Genomic DNA, 22,263 nt, shown 5'->3' on the forward strand with positions numbered 1-22,263 from the left:
TCTTCTACTTATGTTCAAAGGTCGTTTACATACTTGGTACATATCGCCACCTAACTAGTGGTTGTGCAATAATTTTTCTTTTTTTTCCGTTTAATCTTTAATCCTTGAGAATGAGAACTATATTGTTTGTTTGATGCTAATAATATAGTTATTCGTATCAGATTTATTATAGAAATGCATTTTTATTATAGAAATAAATTATAGAAAATGCTGATCCATGATGTGTGAGATGATAATATAAATTGTAATAAATATATAATTTAACAAATTAAACATCAAGACAAGAAATCAGAGTGAATGAGGTACATGTAGGTTTGCCAGATCTTGCGCTATATATAAGCCTAAAGTGCAAAATAATGCAAAAGCAACATTCCAAACTAACAAAACATGGTGGTTTAGTTAAACTCACTATGTCTTTGGTGCTGTAATATTACTTGGGTCAAGGATACTGGATACCAAATGCTAAAGACGCCAAAATGATTGCTCAGCTGACAAAACATCTTTCTGGAAAGAAGAAGAAGAAAATAAAAACTTTTAAAGGTAGACTTAAACTCAAAAAAAAAAAAAAAGTTTTAAATGTTGTGATTTTTTTTTTTTTTTTGGAATTACGTGATCTAGGATCTTTTTTCCGTTTGCACTATTTTAAAGATGCTAGACGAATTTTATAGGGACACTGCAACTCTCTGGCATTTTTTCTTAAAAACATAATTCTACATATTATACATCCAAAAATGTTATGATGTTATTTACTTCACTTTACTGCAATGCTGCAAATTTAAAGTCTGATTTCTTTTAATTCAGCTAAAAGGCCACCAGATTCACCTCATTTTTAATCCGTGTTAAATTCAGTATGACATCTAAACTGACAAAGGTCTTTTGACTCCTATATTTAAATATGATTGCCACTTCTGAAACTCCACAGTGTGTACTGTATGTGGCCATAGTGATTTATTTACCAGTGATCTGACATTCAATAAATGAGCCATGCATACATTCTGAGCGGTTTATTGACTCTATGTTACAAAATGCACTCGTCTAGTTCCACAGAGAAGCATGGGATAGGCACACAGAGCGCTAGATCTGCTCCAGTCAGCTCTTCCCATCACTAAAGGCCATTCACTAACACCATAAAGCCTTCTTCACTCTCTACGCATGCAGCCATCAGGCTCTCACGCCGCTCGCAAGAAATGTGGCATCATCAGAACGTCAATGGGAAACCTCAGCATGACATAGCATTTTTTCAGAAATGAACTAAAAAAAAGAACCACATCCTATACTGTAACTCAATTACAATAAAATCAGACAGAAAGTACAGGTTGTCTGGGATGAGCATTAACAAAGAAAGGCACTGATTTCTAAAGTAGGGAAAAGCTCATGCACTCTTCTCCTGGATAAGCTCATGTGAATCAGGCATGCAGGTTGCAAAACTAATAAAAGTAAACTGACAGTACAGTATGATATAGAACCCATGAAGATAAACATTATTTGCATAATTGGAATAAGCAAAAAGTACGATTTGAAAATAAAAAAGTGGGAGGATGCAACAAAATGCTTGTTTGTAATATATGACATATCTACACACACATTTGAAATACAAATCAATGTTTTAATTCTATTCAATCTGTTGTCTGTACTGGCCTGCTTATATTTATACACAGTTATAAAACTCAAGTGACTTCATATCTCTTGTTCTCTGGACTACAGGTTAAAACTTTGAAAGCTCACATGACAAGCTTTGAGAATTATTGTTGCAGTTGTGGAAACTGCTACTAATAAATGAAATGCATGAAGGAAACATTTTCACACAGGGATTCATGCACAGATTTATGCAGGTATGATTATGATTTTAATAGCAGCTTGTTGCAACTGAGCCCATGTGATTCTAAAGGCAGAATATGGGAACAATACTGAATCTAAATACTGACCGTTCATTTTAGAGGTGTGTTATTGTGTGAAATTAATTCTCAAATTTTACTTCACAAATCTTGTCGTCAGCCACGTTGCGCTGTAACTTATGTCCACTAGGTGGCGATGTTGTAGAGAACATTGTACTCTTGGTGAACTACATTTATAACTTTTTTTTTTTTAAATATTATGAATTGCCCACAGTTACAAAATATTTTAAATGTAAAAGTAATGTTTAATGTTTAATAAATAGCTTTTTAATTAACGTGGGCAACAAATATTTTGTGGGGTAATAAGTTGGAACATCCTGAAATTAACTAGATGCTATAAAACAGGTTTAACGGGACAGTTCACCCAAAAATGAAAATTCTGTCATCATTTACTTAGCTTGCACTTGTTCCAAATCTGTATGAGTTTCTTTCTCCTGTTGAGCATAAAAGAAGATATTTTGAACAACGATGGTAACCAAACAGTGGACTTTGATAGTAATGAAAAACAAACAAACAATGGAAGTCAATGGCTACCGTCAAACTTTTGGTTACCAACTTACTTTAAAATCCTGTATGAATTTCTTTCTTCTGTTTAACACAAAAGAAAGAAATTCATACAGGTTTGGAACAAGTGAAAGGTAAGAAAATGATGACAGAATTTTAATTTTAATTTTGGGGTGAACTATCTCTTTAAGTGATGCTTTGAAAGATTTTTTTTTTTTTTTTTTTTTTATTTTTTTTTTTACATTAACAGAGCTCCTTTGCAGACACGCAAATACTGATGGTCAAAAAAATCCAAATGAAAACAAATACTGCATGGCTACAGACAGCCTGATGTGCTTAGTTAGCTCAATAAATAAACCCACATGGTTAGATGCTTTTAGAACAGTGATATAGTGTTGGAAACATGTAAACATAATGTGACATTTCTCACAAGGACATTATAATTAACATACATATAAGCAGCATTACTTTGTAACAGTGTTTTACTAAGACAAATACAACATGTGTGCTTTAATTTGCAACCTGTAGCTTCCAAACTATAATATAGCATCTTGATCTAGTTGGCAAATGATTCTGAACTAATTAAAAAAAAAAAAAAACACTTTAGAAAACATACAACATCTTAATCTTTATTTGACTTTCCACCTGTTTTGGCTGGACCCACTGTTGTAGTTAAGAACAATCTGGAATGATTCTGTAGAAATTTAAAGGCTGCAGAGTCACAGGTTTGTACTTACTGAATGAAAGAAGTATGATTTATTACTGATTGTGCTTAAAAACGGAAACAGTTAATATCCCACAAATTTGTGACGTGGTTAATTTGAATTGTCACACTGTGTGTGACACATTACTAACTTAAAGGAATAGATTTGGATAAATAGTATAGAGTTGGAAACATGTAGCTTTACATCACTTGCTCAGCAACGGATCCTCTGCAGTGAATGGGTGCCGTCAGAATTCCAAACAGCTGATATAATAATTCACAAGTAATCCACATAAATCTAGTCCATCAATAAATGTCTTGTGAAGTAGAAAAGCTGCATGTTTATATCACCATCAAGACGTTTTTTATTTATTTATTTATTTTTCAACGTCAAACTGTTGCTTCTGGTCAAAATTCATATCCTCTATCCATAATATTCTTAGAACTCTGCACAGATCAAGCACCTTTTACAAGTGAAAACAGTCCAAATCAGTTCTAAAGAAATACAGACAACAGGGGAAGAACTGGAGAAAGCATTATTATGGATTATGGACTTGTATTTTGGCCATAAGCAACAGTTTAAAGTTAAAATGCCTTGATGCACTTGCTTTTTACAAACACGCAGCTTTTTATTTCACAACACATTAACTGATGGACTGGAGTGGTGTGGATTACTTGTGGATTATTGTGATGTTTTTATCAGCTGTTTGGACTCTCATTCTGACGGCACCCATTCACTGCAGAGGATCCATTGTTGAGCAAGTGATGCAATGCTTCATTTCTCCAAATCTGATCCCATAAAGAAACAATGTCTACATCTGGGATGGCCTGAGTTTTAGTACATTTTTTTGGTGAACTATTCCTTTAACTAAGGAGTTATTTGTATGTCAAATATTCCTTGTAAATTGTTGCAATCTAAGAATGGGTTTTTGCACAGAAATTCATTCTGTATGTGTTTAAGGGCCAATGTATGAACTGTTACTTTAATTTGTACAATGGCTTCTAGTTATTTCAAAAATTTGGAGAAAAAGATGATTAACAGACTATGTATCTACTTTAAATAAAGGTATACATTTTTTACAAGTATATGACAAAAAATGTAAAAATAATTTTTCTTTGATATTCAAAATGCTGTTAATTTTGGTTTATGGTTAAAAGCAATGCTAGTAATCAGATGTGTATCATCGAGGACGTCGGGTTTGTGGAGTATAAAGGTGGTTATGTGAGCTGGCCCGCCAACAGAGTCCATTCAGATGTTAAATGACGTTCTCAAAAAGCTGCATTGATCTCATGATGTTCTCGTCCTGTAGGGAACAAACAGGCACAGGTGAACACTTTAATAACACCTCACCTGTGGAGACTAATGGACTGGCTTCAGGACAACATTCTGCTGCAGGGCTCAATGAACATTATGTAAGGGGCTTTTCTCTCTAAGCGCTCTACTCAAGAAAATCATATCGTAAATGTTTTCAAGAAAGACATTCATGCAGAACATCACATTCAGAACAAAAATAGACTTACGTTTTGACAGCAGTCTATAAATTCATCTATAGTGACCACTCCATCCCTGTTTTTGTCCATTTTCTGTCAGGACACAAAAGGGGTCAAAAGGTCAGTGTGATCATTTGAGGTTGCTCTATTCATTTAGCTTTAGACATTTTTCTTCCTTAGAATTACATTTAGACAATCTCCATGATAAAATCAGCACAAATCAGAATTGTAGGACCATTGCTTTATCAATGAACCAAAGTGCTGTGTCTGGCAAACATTCCTTTTTTAAAATATTTTAATCACCCTTTTTAATGGAAGCCCATTTCCACCACTTAAGGGGGAAAAAAAATCACGCTATGGTAAATGATAATTATGACATTAAAATTAATAAATATGAGATAAAAACTGTTTATGAGAATTATGAGATGCTAAGTCATAATTAAGTGATAAAAAGTCAAAATAATGACAAAAATCAACAGTTTATGTCATAATGAATTAGTATCTCATAAATACAACTTTTATCTCATAATTAGTAAACGTACCATTTATAAATCCTTAGACTAAAATTTACAATCATTTTTTACTGTTTAATCACGTTTTTTTTAATCATATTTGTGAATTAGTATGACTTGGTTTAAGGTCAGTGTGCTTTAGACATTTTTCTTGCTTAGAAGTACATCTAGACAATCTCAAAATAATATCAGCAAAAAACTAGAACGGTAGGATCCTGGTTATATATAACATGACAATGATGGGAACATTCTGGAAATGGATTTGTTTTACCAATGAATGAAGATTTTCATCATTTTTATTCACTTTTTTATGGAAGCCCATTTCCGTCATATAAATTATTATGTAAATTATGACATTAAAAGTCATAAATATGAGGTAAAAGTCAAAATTATGAGATGCTCAGTCACACAATGAGATAAAAATGAAATGAAATGATGACATTAAAAGTCAAAATTCATAAGTCATAATTAGTATCTCATAATTTCAACTTTTATCTCAGAATTAGATCATTTTTATCTCAGAATCTCATTATCAACTCCTTTGACTAAAATGTACGATGATTTTGACTTTTAATCTCATATTTATGACTTATATATCAAGGCACAAACAGGGTCAAGAGGTCAGTGTGTTCATTTAAGGTCGCTTTATTTGCTGTAGCTTTAGAAATTTTTCTTGCTTAGAATTACATCGACAACCTTTATAACTGCATCAGTAGAAACTAGCTCTAGGGTCCTGCTGATAAATAACATGACATAGATGGGAACATTCTGGAAGTGTACTTGCTTTACCAATGTTCTATCTAGCAAATATTTTCTATATGAAGAACAAATGCCAATCTCACCTGGAAAAATATCTCCACATGCTGTCGTGGAGTTTCCTCTTTAAGCATGGGATATGTGCATTTCCCCATCATGTCATAGATGGACTTTATGATATCGAACATTTCCTGTAAAACCCAAAAAATAGATAGGTGTGTTAGTGTTTTATATGATCGCTTGTCATGTAAGTGATTTTCTGGTAAGACTTTACAATAAGGTTTAATATGTTAACATTCATTAGTGCATTTGGTATCATGAACTAATGATGAAAAACATTTTTCCACATTTATTAATATAGTATAAATTTATTACTATTGTCTATTTTTAACTTGAAAAGTTAAAACTGTATTAGTTTTTACTTTTGTATCATAATTATGACTTTATATCTCAGTTTCTACTTTGTGTTTCATATTTGTGACTACTTTGTGACTTATGAGTATCTCATATTTTTTGTCATAATGAGATAAAAAGTTGAAATTATGACATAGAAAGTCAAAGTTTTGTCATAATCATGACTTAGTATCTCAGAATTTTGACTTTTTGTCAATTTTGACTTTTCATATTTTTCAGCTGTTAAATTATTACTATACCATTGTCCATTATTAACTTGAAAAGTTAAAACTGTATTGCTAATATGGAAATTAACACTAAACAAGAATAATAAAAGTTCATCATTCGTTGTTAGTTCATAACACCTATACAATGAAATTAATTTAATGCAGTGTTCATTATTTATAAAGTGTTACTCATATTCTTTAAGTATTACCTCTTTTGTTATATATCCATCTTTATTAATATCATACAGGTTAAATGCCCAGTTAAGTTTCTCCTGAACGGTGCCCCTTAAGAGAATGGAAAGACCCATCACAAAATCCTGTAATGCAATTAAAGACATTGAGAAATCAGTCAGAGCAAACAAAATAACAAAATAAATCTGTCATTTACAGCGAGAACATGAATGATGATTATGCTGCTAACCAAACTGCTTCATTTCACATAATGATATGATACCTCAAGGTATTTTAATGGTTGTTTTATGGATCTCACTAATCCAGTATACATGCAAAGTGCATACGTGAATGGAAAGAAATGTCTTTAATAACCATTTTCCAAATAATGAGAGGAATTCTTTCAAACTGAACTTTTCACATGAGCACTCAAGGTTTTTAATTACCAGATATGACAAAATATGCCTTAGCGGGAGCTAAATGGCTACAGGACAAGCCAAACTTTGTTATTAAAAACAAGACAAGGATATTCTCGTTTAGTTTAATTACTGTATCGCTGGGGACCAGCGATGCTTGTTTATTTCCAACGAATGAAATCCTTGTTGTGTGCAAATTGAAGGTTCTGTGGTAGTTAAAATGCTTCCTAATATCTCTGTAAAACACATATTGCACAATATGCTGTCAGTCAAGACATTTATTTAATGGCTGTTAAGGATTTTAAGGTAAAATAAATGGGAAATGGGAGAATTTTAAAGCCTTTCATTCATTAATTCATTCATTCAGTTTTTATAAAATCCCATTTCTGCCACATAAGAAAAAATAATACTTTGATCATAGTTATGGCAATAAAAAGTAAAAATTATGAGATACTAATTCAAAATTATGACATCTCATAATTAAGTATCTCATAATTTGACTGCATCTCGTACTGTAATTTAACACACTATGCCAGAATTTTGACTTTTGTGTCACAATTATGACTTTCTATCTCATAATTATGACTTGATTATGAGCCAAAAAGTTGAAATAATGAGATAGTTGAAATGATGCAATAAAATGTCAGTTTTTGTCATAATTATGAATTTGTATCTCATAATTTCAACTTTTTTGTAATAATTATACATTTTTATCTCATACTTTTAAAACTGGACTATCTCATATTTATGACTTAGTATGTCATAATTCCTATGTCATCTTGACTAGTTTATTTTAAAGGCCCTACATTTATCTGATATAAATTATTTCAAATTTTATTTCAATATATGTTATTTCATTAGTCTTTCAGTTAAAACTGCATGCATTTTACCTTATACCTATAGTGTCCACATCCAAACATCAAACTGCAATTCAATTTCAACACAATAATATTAGGTTCACTACTATGTCATGCATGTGTGTGTGAGAGATCGTCTTCAGAATGCTCTGTTAGTATTATTACTTACCTCAAAACTGACAGAGTCATTGTGATCTGTGTCGAATGCATTGAACAGAAAATGTGCATACGTTGATGCATCTGAAAAATAAAACAGGAAACTGCTCAGGTTCAATCACAGCAATGCCATTACCTCATTCCATAGCTTATTCTGTTCAACAACAGAGGGGATGTATAAGCTTACACAAGCTATGATCCATTATACTATAAATAATGCAAGCAGTGTGTATATGTGAATGGGCTGGAAATGAGCAGGGCCACGTGAGAGAGATTTGTCACAAACCCCGACAAATGATGTAGAGAAGCTCAAACCCATAATTATAAAACTACTGCTTTGACTTCGCAGTGGCACAAATCTTGTGACTCAATAGAGAAGAGAATCACTACAACAGCCTTTTCCACTTGGAGACCTCCATTCAGATCAGTGGTGTGTGTGTGTGTGTGTGTGTGTGTGTGTGTGTGTGTGTGTGTGTGTGTGTGTGTTGGTCCGCTGAAATGATGAGGAAAACGTTCCTCTAGGGCTTTTTTAGTTCTATAAATTCCATTTCTGTTTGATGTTATACAGTTTTGGGGTTAAAGACACAACATCATGCTTTGGTAAGTCATAAATATGAGATAAAAATTAGGCCTAATTCATAATTATGAGATAAAAAGTCAATATTATGAGAAAGTCAAATTTTGATGCATCTCCTAATTTTGACTTTCGGGTCACCATTATTACTTTTCAGTCCTTTACAGTTTTTAATATGAAAGTCAAAATTATGAGACGCTAAGCAGAAAGGATAACATAAAAAAAAAATAATTGTATCAGTATTTTCATTTTGACTTTTGTGTCGTCATTGTGGCTTTTTAGTTTTTCACAGTTTTCAATTATGGAAGGGCATTTCCAAAAAAAAAAAAGTATTGGTGAATCAAAAATTACGAAAGATAAAATAATGAGACACTAAAGCATAACTGTAAGATAATACTCAAAATTATGAGATAGTGAAAATTATAACATGAAAAATAGATTTTTTTGTCATAAATATCTGCAATTTTGTAATCTTTATCTTATCATGACTTAGTATCTCACAATTTTGACTTTTTATGTGAGAAATTAAACTTTTTCTGTCATGATTATGCAGGACTTTTTTCTTACATGGCAGAAAATTATACTATATTACTGAAATCACTTTTAGTCACCACAAGCAAGTTTTTCCAATAAGCCTGTTTTACAAAAACAAAAACTGCAATAATACAGTATGTTTTGTTAAATAACTATAATAATAAAAGTATGTTTTGTCAGGTAACTTAAAATGGTAATATTTAATATTAACTGGCTTATTCAAGTCTAAAGTATTGTTTAATAAGACTAAATCAACAGCTTACACCAACAAAATATTATAAAGGGTCAGATCAGGTTGTATTAAAAATGCTATACAGTATAACTGTAAAAGAGAATAAATGACTTTAAATCCACTCACCTCCCTGTGGGAAAAACTGAGCGTAAATTTCCTTAAATGTGTCTTCGTTGACCACACCACTGGGGCATTCCTGAAAAACACAGATATAGACATTTCCATCACAACGTTACTGAGATGTTATTGAGGAGTGATTTCACCAAGAGAACCATTATGTGCATGAACATCCAAATAGGAAATGGCACCATTGCTGAGCAATAAACACGTTGTCCATTCTCATTCTAATGTGCATCGTAAATAAAAATGTGAAGCGGCAGGCAAACACATTGCACTAGAAGTGCATTTGCAGCATTGAACAATCTCATATGACTCTCCTTCATTTCAAATAAACGAGCTCAGAGAGATTGCAAGTGTTTGTCAGACTTTTACATTTTTTTCCATTGTTGTGTAAGATTACAATTCTTTACACTAGTATCACTCATCACTAGGTAACGGTAGACATCATATATGATTTCTCAAGCACTGTCTGCATGTTGTATCACTAATAAATTGTGAGGAATGTGCACGCTTAATGCTTGAATTCGCATTCGATTTTACATAATGACTTGCACTAAAAATTATGCTTTGAAAATCAGATCAACCTCCGCAAGATGACCAGTATTTGCATGCTTGTCTGATGAAACGATCTCAGATGTTTTGGTTTAGTAAACACATTTATGAGCAGCTCTTCAGAAATGATCCTTTCAAGCCTGAGAATGAATTATGAGAGGATGACTGCTGTCTCACAATACCAGCAATGCAGTTTCTTTATTATTCTTGTTAAGGGAGCTGCAAGATGTCTGGTGAAGACAAATAATAAACTAGTGTATTTTATTTTTAATTTTTGAAATTGTAGCAGATATAACAGATGCACATTATTGCTTTTATTTAAATATCACTAAAGCAGTGATAGTCTCACAGATAAAGCGATTACAGATTGAAATTTATAAGACCCATATATAGCAAACCTTCATTAGGCAGTTCCAGCATTACTCATGTGCTCCCCTTGATATGATAAACCAGCTAAAATAAAGTGAAATCACATTTTTAACAGTGCATCTCCCTTGATGACAGACATAAAAGCAATAAAAGGAATTAATGTTGTTGTCTCGTAGAAGATGCCACCACTTACTGATTTGAACTGTTAGATGTATTGTTTTAATTCACGTGTTTGTACCAAAAGAACTGAGAACTGTAATGTTCTTTAACTAGTTTATGCAAAGCACAATACTAGATTCTGACGACTGGTTAACATTCGGCTTTATATGAAGAAACAGATAAGTAGAGTAGCAGCAAAGTAGCTTTAATATTTAATTTGAGGGCATGTATTCATCCTTCCGGATGCAATTTAAAGCGAGTAACAGAGGTGCCATTTTTGTTGACATAATCTGTGCTATTATATGATAAGTCCAAACATTCCACAGCACTTGTTCTTAATATCATTAACTGTAACTTGTGCATGATATCTCATTTAAAAATATACAAACATTTTGCGCTTTCATAGATCGTATAATGAAAGAAATCTGTCCATACTGCACTCCAACAATGATAAATGCATGACTCTGTATGTCATATGAAGGATCCTAACAAATGAACAATCCAAAATGATAATAGCTGGAACAGTGTCATTTGGACCCCAGGAATTGGATTAGATTACACAGTACACCGGGACGTTTTTCGAGATGATTGCTGTTGCTTTATCATAAATGGTTTGGCAATTGCAGCAATTATGAAACATGCTTTTACAGTGTTGCTATTTCAAGCGAGGTATAAGTGCAGAAAATTGCTTAGACATCTTTTAGTTTACATACCTAGGAGAGTTTTCAGTTATTTTATTTTATTTTTTGTGACCAGAAGTGACTTAATAATCGAAATCATCTACTTTTGTATGTGTGTGCATATGCTGTATAGATAGATAGATAGATAGATAGATAGATAGAATAAGATAAAATTCATCAAAATATAATTTAGATTTTATATAAATATAAATTAGATAAACTCTACAGACATATATAAAATCTACAGTATATTTTAAGTTTTCTCTAGCCATATGGTAGCTTTATATGAAGAAAAGACTGCAACTTATGTCATTCACTAACCATCTAGAACCCATTTTTTTTTTCAAACTTGCCGTAAAACGTGTCACATCACATCAGTGATGCCAATTTTGACGCCAACGTGAATTTCCATGACTTTTGCAGTCATTTGTGATAACTTGATAGGGATTTTAAAATACATTTGCACTCATGAAGAACTTTCTGGTTTTTATTTATTTTTTTATTTTAAAAAGCTGTGCATGACCATGCATGAAATGCATTTTTCACTATGAAAATTTCCATAACTTTTCTCTGTCTCTTCTAAGATGGGATTAATTTCCCTGTCTTTTTCAGGCCTGGAAAGCCACATTTTGAAAATGGCCTGATATTTTCAAGTTTTTCATGACTGTAAAAATAATAATAAAAGACTGCTTTTTAAACTAATCCGTCAATTTTTTTGGAATGTTTGGACCTGATGTGATGAAGCGTCTGTCTGCAGGGCAAAATAATCGACTTTTATAAAGTGGCCACATGTACCAGTACATGGCAAAACTCTGACCAATAAAACGACATGAAAATCAAATAATCACAAACCAGCCTCTGGTGTTCAGAGCCAGATATGAAACCTCATTACAGTATTCCCTTTGCTGTGTATTGAGCAACTAGAGGAGGACTGAGAGGTGCTATGCTGAGCTGGGAAAACCGTGCAGTTTTTGATACAAGCACAGCACAGGAGGGATTTACTCTTAGATCATGCTTTTACCTTCTTTAATAAAAGAAGGTAAAGGCATGATCTTGTTCATCTTCTTCTTCTCTTCTTCTTCTAAAAGACACCGTACAACTGTCTGTCACACTCTCAGAAAACAATTGGAATCTGCCATCCTGATTCTAAAAGACACCGTACAACTGTTTGTAATGTCTGTCACACTCTCAGGGTATAATTTGTATCTTTATTTTTGGTATTCGTTTAGGGTATATGTTTTTGTTATGTATACTTTATATAGTTTATATGTTATTGACTGTATTAGAAAACAATTGGTGTATTGGAGTGGCGTGAATTTTTACAAATATCAACAAACACAGTCTGAAATGTGTCCTCTGCACCACCAAAAGAAGCCCTACATTAAGTTGTTTTGTCTAATCCAGCACTTCACATCTTTGACATAAAAAGGCTGTGTCTGAGAAAGTCCTGTGTTGTTACAGTGAGCTCTGGTTAATTAAAAGGGATTGTTTTGTGTAACTGTCATCCACTGTCTCTTGTGCAGGCAGCGTGAGAGAGACCCCGTGTAATTACCTTTTAAGAGACACACCGCTCTCATCAGAAACCATCACTGCCAAAGTCTTCTCAACATTATCAAAACTCCAGGAGCATTGCAGGGTTCATTAACAGCGTTAAGATACACAGACTGTAATTAAAAGGTTTTTTCAGCTTACTGAAGCATGATCATTCACTGACGGCACACAGAGGACCAAGGACAGAATATCTGGCATATTTTGGTTTTAGCTTACCACTAATTCATGGGAGTCATGGGATAATACAACGGAAATAACACAAAGGAAAAAGTCTGAATGAAGCCGAAACGATTCTGAAATACTCTGTTAGTAGCAGATTCAGTTCATTTTTCTTTTTCAGCTAATTTGCAGATAATCAAGTTTAATTTAGGCCCTGGTCATTTGTGGAGTGTAATTAACCTAGTAAGAATAAAAATATGACCACCATCTCTCATAAAATGAAATCTTCTCATCTGTAAGATCCACTATGAACAGATTATTGTGCATGACTTCCACTGATCTGCAGGGTCGATTTCTCCCATACAAACATCCTCAGCACTATTTGTGTCTGATCTGATCAAGAGTCTGAATTGACCAACGCATTTGTTTTTATTTATTTATTTGTAATTTTTTGAAGCAGCAGTTCTGGTGCCCTTGGCATGATAAGAACAAAAAAAAAAAAAAAAACCTACCACCTAAAAATATAATAGTTGTTTATTTACATGAAAGCCTTGTCAAATCCTGAGCAGTAAAAACATAAATAAATAAAGAGAAAGTTCAGAAATTAAAATTCTGTCATCATTTTCTCATCCTCAAGTTGTTTCAAACCTGTAAGGGTCTCTTTCTTTTGTTGAACGCAAAAAGAAGATATTCTGAAAAAATGCTGGTAACCAAACAATTGACAGTAGTCACTGTCTTCCCTAGCATTTTTCCATACTATGGAAATCAATGGCTGCCATCACCCTTTTTTTTTTTTTGAAAGTTAATGTTTTTGAAAGAAGTCTCTTATGCTTATCAAGGCTGCATTTATTTGATCCATACTATGGAATTCAGTGGCTGAAATCACTCTTTTTTTTTTTATAATATTTTTTTAATTTTTAATATATATTTTTTATTTTTTTATTATATAATGTGTTTTTTTTTTGTGTTGTGGAAGAGGAATTTTCAGCAGTAATTACTTAGATCCTTCAGAAATCATTCTAATATGATGATTTACCAATATGATGAAACATTTCTTATTATCAATGAAAACAGCTGTGTTGCTTAAAATTATTGTTGAAATGGTGAAACATTTTTCAGGATTCTGTGATGAACAGAAAGTTGAAAAGAACAGCATTTATTTGAAATAGAAATCTTTTGAAACATGTTACATTTCTTTACTGCAACTTTTGATCAATTTAATGCATCCTTGCTAAATAAAAGTATCAATTTTTTCAAAAACAAACAGACAAAAAAAAAAAAAAAAAAACTACTGACTACTGACCACAACATTTTGAATCGTAATGTATAAATGCATTATAACCCTAACCCTAACCCTAACGATACAAAGATCTAGAATTTATAGGTACAAGTTTAACAGTGACTATGCAGGGTTTAGTGAAGTTAGTGTTTAATATTTGCCTGTCTGATAAAACAAAAAGCAATGGTGAGAACTGAAGAGTAATAAAAGCAGCACTGTCTGTCAGTCTCTCTGTCTATTTTCAAATAAAAACATGAACAAAAAAAAGTAATATTGACACTTTCCTCTCTGACTAACACTGCCATCCTTTGAAATACAGAAAAATATGTTAATGGAAGAGAAAATCCTTTCTAATGGCAAGTATCTGACTATAACATTACAGTGTTATCATGGACACAAGTGTCTGTAATCAGTATGATAGCAAAACCAGTGTGGGCCAACAAAGCAATGTATCAACCTGAGAATAACAAGCTATGGCGAGCCAGGCCTGTCCCACAAACACACCTGATGAGGTGTTGCACATGTGCAATAGCGTGTTGCATGTGCAAGTCTGTGAAATTCACCAGACCGTGGGATGACCAGTTCAATAATAAAGGTTTTAGAAGAAAGCACACATGCCCTCGATGTGCCCTTTTGCTCAGCCCTACAACTACATCATCAAAGTGTGCAGTCACAGGAGGAACGTGAGGGTTTAGGGCGGCATTTGGGACAGGACCCTTGACAATGAATTCCTAATTAAATCTCTTTTGAAGGATTTTAGAACTTGATAGTCGAAAATCCAAGTAATAGAAGCAAAAAAAAAAAAAAAAAGTAGAAATGGCAGATGATATTAAAATTGAATTAATAAAAAAAAAGAAAACGGATTTAACATTCACAGTATCTGGGACACCTCATGGGAAAATGAATAAGACAGTATTGAGGGTGCCAGAAAACCTCGGTTCAGTCATCACTTGTCAGCAGTGTGTGTGTGTGTGTTTGTTTTTGTGTGATCTGAAGGAAGGATTGCACCTTCTGATATCTCCCCTTGAGAGTCTGATAATAAAGGACCATTGTGCCTCTCTCACGCTTGTCACCTGACAATTTGGGTCGAGTTAATTTGGTGTTGTCTCATTACATTTTGCACCAGAGGTGAGAAAGGACATTTTTGCCTCAGGGACACTCTAGAGACCTTTCCTGACCTGATTATTGTAGCAAGCGTGATAGTTTTTCTGCAAAGTTTGGCATGTTCCACATCAAACCAATGCTCAAAAGGAATTAAAAAAAATCGATAACTTTATACTGAATACAATTTAATTCAAAAAAAAAAAAAAAAAAAAAAAAAAAAATCGAACTCCGTTTTTGAAGTCAGAAGCATTAACTCACATTCTTAAAGCCCCGATAGAGGATTTGAAGCTCTTTTCGTGAGAAACGCGTTTGAGCCTCCAGCTGCTCCAAAGCTTCTGGTCGATGGCGCACAGCAGACAGCTCCAGCTCATCCTCAACACTATCTGTAGAGAAACACACAACATCAGGGTTATGATACAGCTCTCACACTAAAATACTCTAAAATTCTATTATTGATAAATAAGTACTGGACCAAATAATGACAAAACATATAAACATTGAGATCTTTGTATTCAACAGGGAATATCAGATATACAGATATATGAGATATATAAAAGGTTCATAAGTACATAAAAACAAAATTTGGACAGAAGTTATACACAGTTACATCAATTTACCACTAGATGGCCACAAATCACTGAAATGATCACTTCATCCAATTTACACCGATTCACTCATGAGCAAAAACAAGTGAATATTTTTAAGGAAGTCATTTAATCATTCACTCAACTGATTTGTTCAAATACACTGAAATGGCATATTCTCTGAGTACATCTTTTAAACAAGTACTTTGCGAGTGTTAAAATGTATGTAGCACATAGTATGAATGTGTATAGTGTGAGTGTAATCTGGATGTACAACTTTCATCATTTTCGTCCTCTCCCATGGACCCATGGCCCCACATCTTCAAAATCTCAGTGGAAACAGATCATCTGGGTACTTTTTGGCTGCTGTCTTATGAATTCTGTAAATTCAGACATTCTGCTCTTTTCGCATACTGTTTTTGTCTACTAAATAGCAGGGACGTGTGCATGTTCAGATGCAGCCTGTCTTTATAATTGTCACCCAATCAGTCACCGATCATTCACTCAACCAGTGTGTTCAACAAACACTGATTCATTCATGAACAGAACAAGTGAATGTCTGTATGAATGAGCCACTGAATTATTCACTCAACTGATTTGGTCAAAAACACTGATTTATTCATTACCAAAATAAGTGAATGCCTATATGAGTGAGTCATTGAATCATTCACTCAACTGATTTGTTCAAAAGCACTGATTCATTCACAAACAAAGCACCACTAATGCTCAGAGATGCACAATAATTCATTATGCTTTGACTTTGTTTGAAACTATTTTCCTTGGGAAAGCAAACACAGTAACTGGCAATTTGTTGTGTCTGAAATGCAAGTTACTCAATATTAACTTATTGTTTTATTGAACTGTTGTATAAAAGCAGCATCACACAGTGAATATAGCAAGTATGTACTATTCTGTCTGACTGATAAGGTTCTAGAGCAAATCTGTTCTATGACTTTCCACCTATCCGTAGGATCTCAACAGGCCTTGGTGTATCATTCTCACTAGCCTTAAATCTAAATAATCTTTCAGCTTAAATTTGAACCCTGATAAAACTGTGTTTCTGGACAACTGTGTTTCTCTACATTAACTTAGATCATCTAGCATCCAATATGACCTGTGTCTGAGATTTACACATAATTTACACCCCTAAAGGTTAAATAAACTTTAAAAATAATGAGTAAGTAGCAGAAGCCAATAAAACAATGAAATGTAGAGTGAGTCTCTTAACATTAATCAATGGGAGGTGACGGGTGCTATTGGGAGGCACAGTGATTACTGTGACACCTGAAGCGTGGAAGACTAATGGCTGACATATGACCCTCTGATCCACAGAGGACAGCTCATCAAACGATTGGCAAACAGAACTGACACACATGAACATCATTTTCTTGTCTCATCCTTCTGGGAGTATAACAATCACATGCAATTAGAGTAATTGTAGTATCATTACCACTTCATGCAAACAGCCCTGTTTCATAACACAATGAATAAATATTTAAACAGAATCATTCTTTTGCATTGAAAGTTGTTCATTAAAAACACAAAATAGAGCATTTTAACAATCAGCAATAACGATGACAGTTAATCATTTGCTAGCCTACTTCCAAAATTCAATACATTTGGTATTTAGGATTTGCTGCAATGTTGTTCCCAGAATTTTTTACATTGTTTTCTTCCAAGTTGGTTTTTCAAGAACATAACCTTCCCAAGAATAGAGCAGGAGGTATTCAGACGACAAATCATAATACTCAGCAGCTGGAAGACTTGAGTACAGATGTCTTTGGCTTACATAAGAAAACGAAAAGAGTGAGAGAAAGGGAAATTCAGAGTTCAAAGATGAAATAGTTAAAGAAAAAGAAATGAAAGGATTGACACTACACTTGTGAAAAAGAAGTACACTTTAGCATACTTTTAAAAAGAGTACTTATTATGGAAATAAAAGATTTTAAAGTGCAAACTAAATGTAATGTTGAATGCAAAGAAAACACTTAAGTGTTGAACTTAAGAGTGCTTTTTGAGCTACTTAAGACTTAAGTGCATCTTTATATGTAATTTCATAATTACTTCTAATGTCTTTGAAATATGTTTAACGTGTACTGCTGAATGTAATGACAAGCATTTATAATAACCTAAAAAAACCCTTTAATGTAATTTCTACAGAAACTTGTATGTCATGCGTTTAAATATATCTGCAAGTACACATTTGTAAGAATAAAGTTGCAATTTAGTACATTTAAAATATATCAACTTTAAATAAAATGTTGGCTAGCACTTTAAAGAAAACGTTTAATTTGACATTATTACAAAGTGCCCTACTTATAAGTGTTCTTAAAGGGACAGTTCACCCAAAAATGAAAATTCTGACATACATTTTATTTACCCTCAATCGCCAAACAGTTAACGGTAGCCATTGACTTCCATAGTACCATCAACTGTACAGTAAGTACAGTTTTAAAAATTAAAGTTCAAGCGCATTCAATACAATTAAGCACACTTCTTTTTCACATGCATGTGGACAATACACTAATAGCAAAAGAGCTCTCTGAGTAAAGGTGTTGGAGGTTTGTGTTGAGAGAAGACTTGCTTTGGGTAGTGGTGGATGGTGGTTTGGTAGAAGAGCATAGGAACAGCTTCTTGAGCCGTGCCTTAACTCCACGCCTGCTGCCGTTCTGAAGGCAAGCGCTACCTAGAAGACACAGCGTGATTGTCACCACGGCAATCAGGGTCGAACGGAACATGCTGACATGAGTTCATGAAGCAAACGAGGCATGGATGTGTCATTTCGTGCAGATCCAGGATCAGTTTTTACTTGTGTCTGTATTCTGTTTTTTGTGTTGAGCGAAGGATATTTTCTAACCCCCCAAACCTCAACCTAACCATGACATAAATCTTTCTACATGTTTAGATTTTCATAAAAACATGATTTACTGAACTTGGTTTATTAAGTCAGTTCTCTCATGAGTAAACTTAGCTGATTCTCACAACACAGCTGATTTTAGGTTTTAGTGTCGTTGTGGGGACATTTGATCCCTGCAGTGAAAGCAAAACGTGTCCCATCTCCACAATGAACCGGTTCACTGACCTTAAATATGTTTATTAATAAAATCACTTATCTGTGAAGCGTCAACCTTTAGAACATTTTAATTACTGTTTTTCACTGTTAAATACATGTGAAGAATGTATTTAATGTAGGTGTAATTTTCACATTAATTATCTTTATTTATGCAATATAACTTATTCTCAAAACATAACAGCTTTATTCTCAACATATTATGACTTAAATCTTATATTGCTATTACTTTATTCTCGTAATTTTACCTTATTATCAAAATCCTTCAACTTTATGAGTTAAATCTCATAATGCATCGACTTCATTCTTAAAATATTACAACTTTATTCTCAAAATATTACGACTTTAATCTCATAATCATGGCACTAAAATGCTGTTGTATGTTTCTACCACAGGATAAAAAAATTATTTAAAAAAGTAAATGTGACTATTTACAGTATCTTGCAATTCTGGCTTTTTTTTTCCTCACAGTTGTGATTTTATATCTAGCAATTCTCAATTTTTTCCTTTTTCTTTTTCTTTTCTCAGAATTAATAATTAGGAATTGGAGAGGAAAAAATTCTGACATTTTCTGTAAATGATTATTATCATCATTACTTATATTTGTTTTAAAGTCAGAATTGTGATTTAAACTTGCAATCTTAGAAAAAAAGTCAAAATTTGCGAGTTTATACAGTATCTAGCTCTTCTGACTTTGTAACACAACTGCGAGTTTATATCACATAATTCAGACTTTATAACTTGCAGCTGCAGAAATGCTAAGTGAAAACATGCAATTGGGAGAAAAAAAGTCTAAATTCTGAGATAAAAAGTTGCAATTACCTTTTATTTATTTAAATTCAGTACATTAACGATTAGCAAAACAGCAATTCAAAATGTATCTCAAGGTCTAACAATCAGTTAGAAACTATCTGTATTCTTACATGGCATGTTTTCTCCTGAAGGACTAAAGACGTTTATTGTTGCACTACCGATAATGACTGTGGCCTTTGCCTAAAACACACGTACGCTTACGTAGCAAGATTGAATTTCCTGTGGGGAGCTGCTAAGGTGATCTCGAGGGCCACAGCCGCATCTTCATTCAGCAGCATTTTTTTGGGTCCATTCTTTTGACTGGTGGAGTACCTCAAACTACTTGGTGACTATTACCAGTGCTGACTTACAGTATGAAACAACAGAAGTTATTTCAAAGAAAGACCTTGATGCTCAGCAAGAGAAGTAGTGATGGAATATATGCATTTCTGAGTAGAAAGCTGCTCTTCTGGCAGATGGGATGAGACGCTTGACAAGCAATTGAGATCATTGCAGTAACCAAGAGGTTTGACTTGGTAGTCATGGTACTTTAACTAAAGAGTTATTTCTAGATTAAAGACTCACCCAGAAAACTTAAGCAGCTATTTTACACGCTGCACTGTGCTCCTACCATGAGATATACAGTATATGCAGTGTTGTTGTCCTGATGCATGATTCAGCATGCACAAAATAAATGAAATGATGTCTCAGGTCTCATTCATGAAGTCCTGGGATTTCTTTCTCGACTATTGATATATGCTTTGGTTCAGATCAAAGGTGGAACTATTAAACATGCCATGCAGGGAAAATGACACCATATCACACCATAATAGTAAGTTTTGTTTGCTAACATAAATTCAAGTATAACATGACAAAGCATTCATCTTTAAATCAATGTTAAAGTGAGATTATTAATAAACAAGGATGCTTCATGCCTGATATCATTACATCAATGTAAGAACAAGGCGAGTCGGTCATGATGCATTTTTGCCATTCTCAGGACAATTCTTGCTGAGATCAACAAAACTCTGATATGTGCAGCGGGTGACAGTGGGCTCGTATATCTATCCGACGTGAGATTTATATCTATCCCATAACATGCCTTCAGGTCATTTCACATATAAATCCTGAAGAGTCTCTTGAGTGCAACAAAAGTTTCAGCACATGATTAACACAGAAAAACACAGTATGAGCCTTATGAACCAACGCAACATATCTGTGAAGGTCATTCCTATAACTCTGTGCATCTGATGTCCTCAGTTATGGCATTTATAAATGATAAAGTTCAACTGATTACAATTTTGATTTCTTTTAAAAATAACTTACAATACCAGTCAAATCTTTGGAATAATTAAGATTTCTTAATGTTTTTGAAAGAAGTCTCTTATGCTCACAAAGGCTGCATTTGTTTGACGAAGAATAGAGTAAAAACATTGTGAAATATTATTTAACATTTTTTTTTTAAATAATTGTTTTCTATTTAAATATATTTATTTAAAATGTATTTGTTTTCTATTTAAATATATATTTTAAAATGTAATTTATTCATGAGAAGCAAAGATGAATTTTAAGCATCATTATTTCAGTCTTCAGAGTGGCATTATCCTTAAGAAATACTTCTAATATTCTGATTTGCTGCTCAATTATTAATGACAGTTCTTAGTATTATCATTGTTGAAATTTTTTTGCTACTTAATATTGTGATGTCAGGGTTATTTTAAACCAATATTTTTTTAACATTGAAAATGCCTTTATTTATTATTTTTTGTTGTTGTTGTTAATTAATAATTGCTGAATAAAAGCATTATTATTGTTTTCTAAAAAATCTTACATACCTCAAACTTTTGAGTGGTAGTGTATTTCGGTTTCAACAAAGCATTAAGCAGCATAACTGTTTTCAACACAATATTCAGAAATATTTCTTGTGCAGCAAATCAGCATATTAGAATAATTTCTGAAGGATCATGTGACACTGAAGACTGGAGTAAAGATGCTGAAAATCCTGCTTTGCATTACAGAAATACATTACATCTTACAATATATTTCAATAGAAAATAATTATTTTAAAATGTAATGACATACAGTATTACCGTTTTTTATTGTCCTTTTTTTGGGGGGGGGGGGGTCAACTGAATTATTAATAAATAAAATGGTTTAGGAAAAATAAAAAATTGAGTCTAATATCAAATTTTAGCACATACAGCACAAACCACAGCACATACTGTATGCTGTTTTGAAAAAGAGTCAATTCCCAAATGAACTGAATGTTGCTCTGGTTTCTAATACAGGGCTTGAACTTCTGTTCAATACACAACTGCTTCATTTCAGAGAGATGAAGATTGATTCTTGGCAGAGATGTGGGGCCACAAAGCTAATTCTGCTCCGAATCAAGCACATAGTGATGCAGTTCACAAATTTCTGCC

At 33.1% G+C, this 22,263-nt stretch overlaps 1 protein-coding gene across 9 annotated transcripts in view; it reads right to left on the reverse strand.

Moving 5' to 3' along the window:
* Window positions 1-3,847: 3,847 nt before the first annotated feature.
* kcnip4a (potassium voltage-gated channel interacting protein 4a) overlaps window positions 3,848-22,263 on the reverse strand; it is a 150,537-nt gene continuing 132,121 nt past the window's right edge. For 7 of the 9 annotated variants that reach the window (XM_042728698.1, XM_042728700.1, XM_042728694.1 and 4 more), the window contains 7 exons: window positions 15,653-15,777; window positions 9,548-9,617; window positions 8,095-8,165; window positions 6,691-6,798; window positions 5,948-6,052; window positions 4,624-4,686; window positions 3,848-4,406 (listed from right to left, as the gene is read on the reverse strand). In XM_042728698.1, coding sequence (XP_042584632.1) covers window positions 4,359-4,406; window positions 4,624-4,686; window positions 5,948-6,052; window positions 6,691-6,798; window positions 8,095-8,165; window positions 9,548-9,617; window positions 15,653-15,777 — 590 coding nt within the window. In that variant the 3' untranslated portion in view covers window positions 3,848-4,358. Of the gene's footprint in view, window positions 4,407-4,623; window positions 4,687-5,947; window positions 6,053-6,690; window positions 6,799-8,094; window positions 8,166-9,547; window positions 9,618-15,652; window positions 15,778-18,562; window positions 18,665-22,263 lie in introns of all 9 variants that reach the window. The other 2 variants (XM_042728692.1, XM_042728693.1) reach the window with 1 other exon arrangement.

This window comes from Cyprinus carpio, chromosome B7 (genome assembly GCF_018340385.1).
Source record: "Cyprinus carpio isolate SPL01 chromosome B7, ASM1834038v1, whole genome shotgun sequence".
NCBI classification, from domain to species: Eukaryota; Metazoa; Chordata; class Actinopteri; order Cypriniformes; family Cyprinidae; genus Cyprinus; species Cyprinus carpio.